The sequence below is a fragment of the Oncorhynchus kisutch genome, linkage group LG6 (assembly GCF_002021735.2).
Source record: "Oncorhynchus kisutch isolate 150728-3 linkage group LG6, Okis_V2, whole genome shotgun sequence".
In the NCBI taxonomy this organism is placed as follows: Eukaryota; Metazoa; Chordata; class Actinopteri; order Salmoniformes; family Salmonidae; genus Oncorhynchus; species Oncorhynchus kisutch.
This window is the reverse complement of record NC_034179.2, coordinates 41,587,171-41,597,464: the sequence shown is the minus strand read 5'-3', so window position 1 is coordinate 41,597,464 and position 10,294 is coordinate 41,587,171. Positions and strand designations below refer to the sequence as shown.

General features: G+C 40.5%; 1 protein-coding gene and 1 non-coding gene across 2 annotated transcripts; both read left to right on the top strand.

Annotated features, from left to right (window-relative positions):
• Positions 1-946: 946 nt before the first annotated feature.
• On the top strand, positions 947-8,433 carry sc5d (sterol-C5-desaturase). Its single transcript, XM_020485693.2, has 5 exons — positions 947-1,067; positions 3,608-3,825; positions 5,810-5,942; positions 6,066-6,166; positions 6,640-8,433. Exons 1-5 carry the CDS (start codon positions 1,016-1,018, stop codon positions 7,105-7,107), a joined length of 972 nt encoding a protein of 323 aa, XP_020341282.1. The 5' UTR covers positions 947-1,015; the 3' UTR covers positions 7,108-8,433.
• Positions 6,396-6,533, top strand: LOC116374516 (small nucleolar RNA SNORA57). Its single transcript, XR_004210484.1, has one exon. It is a non-coding gene; the product is annotated as a small nucleolar RNA SNORA57 (small nucleolar RNA).
• Positions 8,434-10,294: the final 1,861 nt, after the last annotated feature.

Genomic DNA, 10,294 nt, shown 5'->3' with positions numbered 1-10,294 from the left:
TAATGACAACAAACTATAATTTAATGGGTTCAAGATTGGGGTGACAAAATCCTACAGTACTTATAAAAAATCTATAGGATCCAATCGGATTACTTTTAGGATTCTGAATGTGTTGGATTGCGAGAATCATATAGAGTCCAATATGATAAAATTCTGATACAGGTTACACAAAAGCCTATATTTTTATTTTATTTTGAACCTTTATTTGACTAGGCAAGAATATTTTTTTTACCATTTTATTTATTTGAACCTTTATTTAACTATTCAAGTCAGTTAATTAAGAAGAAATTCTTATTTACAATGACGGCCTACCAGGGAACAATGGGTTAACTGCCTTGTTCAGCGGCAGAACTACATATTTTTACTTTGTCAGCTCGGGGATTCTATCTAGCAACCCTTTAAGGTTACTGGCCCAACGCTCGAACCACTAGGCTACCTGCCGCCCCATCATTTACAATGATGACCTACACCGGCCAAACCCGGTCAATGCTGGGACAATTGTGCGCCGACCTATAGAACTTCGAGAACCCTACAGGATCCAGTATGATTACTTTTTTTTAAAAATCCAATGGGAAAAAACTTATCCTATTGGAAAAAAATCACTAATAATCATATAGGAATTTTGTAGAGGGAATACACCCAAATGTTGCATATTGCGTCTTTCGTAGCTTGTCTCAGAGGGTGAGAGTAATATGTGGACTATTACTTTATGCACACTATTACTTTATGCATACTTTATGCCACGCTATATGAAACAGCTGTTTTGATAGTTTGGCGCCGAAGTTAATTCATTTAGTAATGCCGATGTTTCATAACTGTGTATATAGTCATGTCTCTTTAAATTCACCTCTAAAAATTCGTCGCGCCATGATCACATCAGGCAGTTGTCCAATCAAACGAAAGATGTAGCCCTTTCGTGACAAGGAAGTATCTTTCCATTGGATATGTGTGCAATTACGTAGTTGTTTCTTTAAACAGGGAGTTGCAGATTGGTTACCCGAATACCTATAGTTTGATGACATTGTTCGCCTTATCAAGTGGCTTGGTAAAGTGGACAACTGCGTCAGGTATGTAACGAACATTTACAAATCAGCGATATAGTTGTGCGTTTATATGCGTTGTGGGACATTACATTGGGATATGCCATGGGCGCATATATGCATGATGTAGAATGGGGATTAATGGCAGTTAAGTCATTATTAATTTTTTGGTAGATATAGCTTCAATGTGTGAGCACATATTACACGAATCTCACTTATCTGAAACATGTTCACGTATTATGAGGTGATATGTTTTGAATTGATTGTCTATCTATAAAGTAATGCACACAATGCAATTCGCTTTTTTTTTTGAGGCCAAATATGGTAGTGTGCTAAATGGGTACATGGGGCCTTTATTTGATACACTTGTAAAAGTAGGTAGAGTAATTAATTAACACTAATGCATTCTATTGGATTGAGATGTCAAACCTACTTGGGAATGTATTTGTAATTATTTCGCCACTACGGCCTATTTATTGCCCTACCTCCCTAATCTTACTTCATTTGCACACACTATATATATATTTTTTTCTATTGTGTTATTGACTGTACATTTGTTTATTCCATGTGTTACTCTGTGTTGTTGCTTGTGTTGCAATGCTTTGCTTTATCTTGGCCAGGTCGCAGTTGTAAATGAGAACTTGTTCTCAACTGGCCTACCTGGTTAAATAAAGGTGAAATAAAAAATGACTAGCTTGTACCCAAATAAGAATTCCCATTCCTGGAAAACCTTTGGTAGTGCCGGGACACTGAAAAGATTGCCTAGTGAAACACTACAGTAGTTTACCCCAGGGTATTCTCAAATGTCACTGCTTTAAAAAGCACTATCAGTAGCATTCCCCCAAATACACCTACAGTACTAGGCCCGCCTCCCATTTATCATACTGTTATTTACTGTACGTTATCTGAGTTCTAGTAACACATAGGGCTGGGCGATATGGCCAAAATATCATATCATGTGTGGTATTTTCACATTTTTGACGGTGTGACGTATTTGACGGTATTTTATGTTTTTGATTAATGAAAGTTCCAAATTTTCTTTATGAGTAGTGCGTGACCCTAGGGTGGCAACACATATATTCTAAATGATTCCATTCGGATTGTTTTATACTTGGGGTGGCAGGTAGCCTAGTGGTTAACCCACTGCATTGGGCCTGTAACCGAAAGGTTGCTGGATCGAATCCCCAAACTGACAAGGTAAAAATCTGTCGTTCTGCCCCCTGAACAAGGCAGTTAACCCATTTTTCCCCGGTAGACCGTCACTGTGAATAAGAATTTGTTCTTAACTGACTTGCCTAGTTAAATGAAGGTAAAATAAAATACTGTTCAATTCAGCTTCAATCTGCATTTCCTGCACTCATTTGAGATCATTTCCACACTGCAACGTTATGGGCAAAAATACTAGCCCATATTTTTAACCAAATGTTGCAATTGCAATTTAGATCAAACCACTTGGGTGAACTTTTGGAATCATGGAAATAGAATGTTTATTATAATTTATTAGCATTATTGTTGTTTGACGTGACAACGAATGTAAATTCCATGGATGAGTTATTGTGACAGGGTAGGAACCAAAGTGATGTTCCGTGTAAATCTTTATTCATATAGCCTACATATTCATGCTTCGCCTATTCCTCTGATTTAGAAGATATAGTTGCACAAACAACATGCTGATTTAGGCCTCCACCAGCTAGCTACGTTTGCTCTGACTCCGTACTTTTATTAGCTAGCCAGCTAACTAGCGATTAGTATTAGTGGTTAAGACGATTTAGCTTAACTAGCTAAGCAAATACAAACTAGCTGTTTACAGATGTAATATTGTAATTATAGAACGCTAGTGGATATATATTAAGATCAAATTGGAAACAACATTGTTGTCATCAACATTGTTGCATGTGCTGCATTGACTATGCAGACTGAACGAAAGTGTCTCGTGGTCAAGCAACAACAAATGCGCTCCTTGAGTGACGGGGTGGGACTAGGTCTGTGTGGAAAGCGGCGCGGAGAGGGATGACTCAAGTAGCGGAGTAAACTATAGATATGAACGTTACACATTTATCACATTTAACAAACTAAACATTAAAATACCATTATAGAAGGTAAAGTAAAAACCCAAACCGGTCCGTGCATCAATACCAGTGTATATAGTAAAATACAGTATACCCCCCAGCCCTAGTAAACCACTACTGTATATTTATGATGAAAATATGATTGATATTGCCTATAGATCTAACATTGACTAGTTGACTACCCACCCTGTCCATAAGCCATGTCCAGTTTACATGTGATGTCACTCTCAAGAAGTCAATTCTGCCCACAAATCATTTATGACATTGTCTGCTACAGCTGCGAATTCATCACTTCTCAAAACCTGAGCCTTCTCTGAGTCTGAGCCTTCTCTGAGTCTGAGCCTTCTCTGAGTCTGAGCCTTCTCTGAGTCTGAGCCTTTTCTGTGGTTTTGAGAAGTGAGAAATTATTTGTCACTTGTGATATGTGGGTAGGATAGGCTACTTGAGAGGAGGAGTCTACAAGGCTATGCTCAAAGCCATTACTTTTCAACTTGGCAGATTCAGACATGGATCTTGTGCTGAATGTCGCCGACCACTATGTCCTCACCCCCTACGTGTACCCGTCGTCGTGGCCTGAAGACGGGGCGCTGCGCCAAATCATCAGCCTGTTGGTAGTCACCAACCTGGGAGCGGCAGTCCTCTACCTGGGCCTGGGGTGGCTGAGCTACCACTTCATCTTTGACCACAACCTCATGAAACATCCACAGTTTTTAAAGGTATGTCCTTCTTTATATTACTCAATACTTGTAGCCTGGTCCCAGATCTTGTTAAACGTCACAACACCTGTAGGACTTGGCAAGAGCACACAAAAAGATCTGGGACCAGGCCACAATATAGTTGTATGCAGTTGAACTGCGACAAACTATATACACTGCTCAAAAAAATAAAGGGAACACTTAAACAACACAATGTAACTCCAAGTCAATCACACTTCTGTGAAATCAAACTGTCCACTTAGGAAGCAACACCGATTGACAATACATTTCACATACTGTTGTGCAAATGGAATAGACAACAGGTGGAAATTATAGGCAATTAGCAAGACACCCCCAATAAAGGAGTGGTTCTGCAGGTGGTAACCACAGACCACTTCTCAGTTCCTATGCTTCCTGGCTGATGTTTTGGTCACTTTTGAATGCTGGCGGTGCTTTCACTCTAGTGCTAGCATGAGAAGGAGTCTACAACCCACACAAGTGGCTCAGGTAGTGCAGCTCATCCAGGATGGCACATCAATGCGAGCTGTGGCAAGAAGGTTTGCTGTGTCTGTCAGCGTAGTGTCCAGAGCATGGAGGCGCTACCAGGAGACAGGCCAGTACATCAGGAGACGTGGAGGAGGCCGTAGGAGGGCAACAACCCAGCAGCAGGGCCGCTACCTCCGCCTTTGTGCAAGGAGGAGCAGGAGGAGCACTGCCAGAGCCCTGCAAAATGACCTCCAGCAGGCCAAAAATGTGCATGGTTCTGCTCAAACGGTCAGAAACAGACTCCATGAGGGTGGTATGAGGGCCCGACGTCCACAGGTGGGGGTTGTGCTTACAGCCCAACACCGTGCAGGAGGTTTGGCATTTGCCAGAGAATACCAAGTTTGGAAAATTCGCCACTGGCGCCCTGTGCTCTTCACAGATGAAAGCAGGTTCACACTGAGCAAATATGACGGACGTGACAGAGTCTGGAGACGCCGTGGAGAACGTTCTACTGCCTGCAACATCCTCCAGCATGACCGGTTTGGCGGTGGGTCAGTCATGGTGTGGGGTGGCATTTCTTTGGGGGGGCCGCACAGCCCTCCATGTGCTCGCCAGAGGTAGCCTGACTGCCATTAGGTACCGAGATGAGATCCTCAGACCCCTTGTGAGACCATATGCTGGTGCGGTTGGCTCTGGGTTCCTCCTAATGCAAGACAATGCTAGACCTCATGTGGCTGGAGTGTGTCAGCAGTTCCTGCAAGAGGAAGGCATTGATGCTATGGACTGGCCCGCCCGTTCCCCAGACCTGAATCCAATTGAGCACATCTGGGATATCATGTCTCACTCCATCCACCAACGCCACGTTGCACCACAGACTGTCCAGGAGTTGGCGGATGCTTTAGTCCCGGTCTGGGAGGAGATCCCTCAGGAGACCATCCGCCACCTCATCAGGAGCATGCCCAGTTGTTGTAGGGAGGTCATACAGGCACGTGGAGGCCACACACACTACTGAGCCTCATTTTTACTTGTTTTAAGGACATCAAAGTTGGATTATCCTGTGGTGTAGTTTTCCACTTTAATTTTGAGTGTCACTCCAAATCCTGAACTCCATGGGTTGATACATTTGATTTCCATTGATAATTTCTGCGTGATTTTGTTGTCAGCACATTCAACTATGTAAAAAAAAAAGAGTATTTAATAAGAATATTTCATTCATTCAGATCTAGGATGTGTTATTTTAGTGTTCCCTTAATTTTTTTGAGCAGTATATATATATATATATATATATATTTTATTTTTTAATATTTATTTTTTATATATATATATATATATATATATATATTTTTTTTTTAAATATATATATATATATAATATATATATATTTTTTTAAATATAAATATATATATATATATAAAAATATATTTAAAAAATATATTTAAAAAAAAATATATATATATATGTGTGTGTTTTATTTATTTTTTGGAATTGATCCCTGATCTCAGATCATTGTTGTCCTCAGAACCAGGTGCGGCGGGAGATCAAATACGCCATGACCTCGCTACCCATAATCAGTATACCCACTGTGGCGTTATTTTTCTTTGAGGTCAGAGGATACAGCAAGCTCTATGACCACGTCGAAGAGTCTCCCATGGGTAAGACAATGCTGCGTTCACCGACGCTGGGACTGTAATGTAATGTTTATACTGTTCATTTTGTTATGCAACTTTGTTTAACAGGATTGTCATTATGATGCTAATGGTGGTTTGTTTTTTCAGGCTGGCCCTTTGTGCTTCTCAGCATGATTTCCTTCTTGTTATTCACGGACGGGTGCATTTATTGGATTCATCGGTTTCTTCACCACAAGAGTATTTACAAGGTGAGCATTACAAAGTCTTGTTACCAATGGGGAAGTGTGCTACTGGGTAGGTCCCTTCACTGTCAATTTAATGTGGATTGTTACTCTAGATGTGATCTACAGTTACAGATCAGTCCACAATGACAGACAAATCCTGTATATTAAGTCATATCATTCTGCTCATTTTTCTTAATGAGATTAAGGCAGTTGACATTGTCTTAATGTTGATTAACAAATGTGCAGTTTTTCCCCTCTATTTTTTGGCATACATGTATTTGCTAAGAACTTGTGTATGTAATGTACGGAGCTAGAACAAAGCCAGTGCTATGTCTTCAGTACAAGTGTGTGTTATCGTCTGCTGGTCCTATCCTCAATCGCTGGCACACTTGAAAGTGATCCAACGGGGCCATATGTTTCATATGCTATCTGTTCCTCAGCAAATATGTTCCACGTACAGTTCCTTTTGAATATGGTGGCATGTTCCCTCCCCTCAGCACTTCCACAAGCCACACCATGTGTGGAAGATCCCCACCCCGTTTGCCAGCCACGCCTTCCACCCGCTGGATGGCTTCCTGCAGGGTCTGCCCTACCACATCTACCCCTTCCTCTTCCCTCTGCACAAGGTACTCTACCTGGCCCTCTACATCTTTGTCAATATCTGGACTGTGTCTATCCATGACGGCGACTACCGCGTGCCCGGACCACTACAGGAAGTGGTCAATGGGGCGGCCCACCACACGGACCACCACCTCTTCTTCGACGTCAACTATGGCCAGTACTTCACCCTGTGGGACCGCATTGGCGGGTCTTACCGCAACCCCTCAGTACTCGAAGGGAAGGGCCCCCTCGACTGCATTCGTAGACTGACTGCCGAGGGGAAGATGAGCGCTAATGGGGCTAATGCCAATGGGCACACGAATGGGCATGCTAACGTAAGCGGTACAAAGAGTAAGGAGGAGTAGTTGGTACATGTGGTGTAGTGTCATGATGAATGAGTTCTTGGTTGATAAAGCTAAGCTAGGTGTCATTGATAAGGAATAGCTCACATACTGCTTCACACATTGATTGTTTTCATTCATTATCCCATTATAAATAATCAAGCTACAGTTGCTTATCTTTCTTAAACTGTCCCTTTATTAATTTTCCTCATTGTTTCAATGCTAGGAAAATGGAGGAGGCAATAATGTCTTGACATTTCACTGAAAAGCACTGATATACTGAACATGTGGGTGATATAATTGTTTGGAACTTAATTTCATTTTCTGCATTTGCCACACAAATACTTAATGAGAATTTAGACGAAAGCACCAAGCTATTCTCATAGTCAAAAGCTATAGAAACCTAGCAGGCCATTTCTTGGATTGTCATCATTGACTTGAGAAATAATTGCTTATTTTAATGAAGTTCATTGAGTGCATGCTGATTGATTGTGCCTGTTTGGAGGTGTTATGTGTTGTATGGATTTTTTGGGGTATCTGAGGGGAGGTGACAATGAAATAGGATGTCTAGTGCTGATTAATGCAAGAAAATGAAAATGCATGACGTTGCTACAACCCCTATGTACTATAAGATATTAAGGTTGTAGTGGTTAATGGCAGGAACTGGGATTCTACACACCATGACTCGTCAGATTTGGTCATGCTCATATCCAGTAGTTATCCCTCTGGGACTTTTCTCCAACAAGATAAAAGTAAAACGTCTATGACGAATGGAAGTGTGTTTACCTGAATGTTTTGCATTTTAAAGCAGACATATCTGGGGAATGAAATAAGATTTAAAAAACGTGGCCATTTGGAAGTTGAACAAAGTGATTCCTATTGTATGTGGACACATGTCCATGTACACTAACCTTATCCCATCGGCTACTTACTGTATGTGCTGCAGCCAACTCTTTTTTTTATTTTTTATTGCATTACCATGTATGATAGAAGTTGGCGACAACACTCACAGATGGAATGAGGCAATGTGTACAGTAATGCACATAGTCACATAATCTAGTTGTAAATAATTGATGTCTGTAAATGGAAGGGAAAAGTTTTGATGGATATTTTACAATTTAGTCATTTCGCAGATGCTCATATCCAGAGCAACTCAAGTTGAGTGCCTTGCTCAAGGGGCGCAGACCGATTTTTCACCTAGTCTGCTCAGGGATTGGCCCAATGCTCTTAAGCACTAAGCTACCTGCCACCATGGATACCCGGGAAAATATATTGGTTGTTTTCAATATAACAGTAGTGTGACTTTGTTCTATCCTATTTTCTCAATAAACATGGAAACTAATATGAAAACGTCTCTGTCCTTTTATTTAGAGTCTGCAGGTGGCAGAAAATGAGTAATTCTATCAGTGTCTGACAAAGGCCACCTTTAAACTCGTCTTTTGAATCTCCAGTGACGTAAGCAGAGTTTGAATTTGGAACTTGAAATCTTATCAAAGTGCTGTGGAATCTCCCATTTGAAATTGCTAGAAAGGCCACAATTAAATCACAATATCTGAGAAGCAATATCTGTTAATCCAAACAGTTTGATTTCATAAATTATTCTTTGTGTTGTCTCAAACCTCTTAAGGATCTGACCCTTTTTTTCCCAATTTTCACATAAAATGACATGCCCAAATCTAACTGCCTGTAGCTCAGGCCCTGAAGCAAGGATATGCATATTCTTGGTACCATTTGAAAGGAAAAACTTTGAGGTTTGTGGAAATGTGAAAGAAATGTAGGAGAATATAACACAATAGATCTGGTATTTTTTGCGTGCCATCATCTTTGAAATGTACGAGAAAGGCCATAATGTATTATTCCAGCCCAGGTGCAATTTAGATTTCGGCCACTAGATGGCGGCAGTGTATGTGCAATGTTTTAGATTGATCCAATGAACCATTGCATTTCTGTTCACAATGTTCTATCAAGACTGCCCAAATGTGCCTAATTTGTTAATAACTTTTCAAGTTCAAAATTGTGCACTCAAACAATAGCATGGTATTCTTTCAGTAATAGCGACTGTAAATTGGACAATGCAGTTAGATTAACAAGAATTTAAGCTTTCTGCCAATATCAGATATATCTATGTCCTGGGAAATTATCTTGTTACTTACAACCTCATGCTAATCGCATTAGCCTACGTTAGTTCAACCGTCCCGCAGGGGACCCACCGATACTTAGCAATACGGATGGAATGTTCCCAAGACATGTTTGCTTGCATGACTCAGCACTCTTGAGGTGGTATTTCAGACAAAGTACAGCAGAGGGAGCTATTGCATTACCCAAAGTATGTAGATGACAAGGTTATTTTCAGTGTCTTATCTTTTCAACTTATGAATAAAAACATCAGGTGAACACAGAAAAATAACACTTTGTGTTTTCATTAGGATCCCTTTCTATAAAATCAATTGGTACAACAAAGATTCCTAAATGAATAGCCTGTGTGGACAATAATAATAAGCTCTGTACAGATCGAATATAACTGGAAACCTCTTGAGCTGAGATGCGACAAACACAATTGGCTGTATTTTTTGTATTTTTTTTAACCTTTATTTAACCAGGCAAGTCAGTTAAGAACAAATTCTTATTTTCAATAACAGCCCCAGGGTAGCCTAGTGGTTTTACATGAACATAATTCAATGACTGTATAAATGAATGGACAAAGCCATCGATCACGTGACACCCTTCATTCCTATGTGAAGACTCAAAAGCGCATTTAAGCCAAATGAAGTCGATTAAGATGCCGTCTCATGAAGACGATGGGCGCGTTCCTCTGCCCAGGTGTTGCTGACGCCTGCCAGATATTGTAACTCCTGGATAAGCATTTTAAGTATCAGCTAAAATCTGTCAGTCAATGACACAATCGTTGACGTCGCACGCAACCATTGGTTGATGCATGCAACGTCTGAGCAAGAGGAGCTCAACCATAATCTGCACATCTTGATCTACTCCAGGAAGTGATGTGGCAGGCACCCATTAAAAAAAAAAAGATTGATCAATCTCACCTTCTACTGTGAGAGTCTCTGGCATTAAATCCATTTGAAATTGTAGTGTACTCTCACAGTTCATCAACAGTTTAATTGAGTTATGAACCAAACAAACCAAGTGAGCAATATAAAAGAATAGGAGATGAACATTGCTATCTTGGCTGGAAGAGTGTTTTGGGGAATAA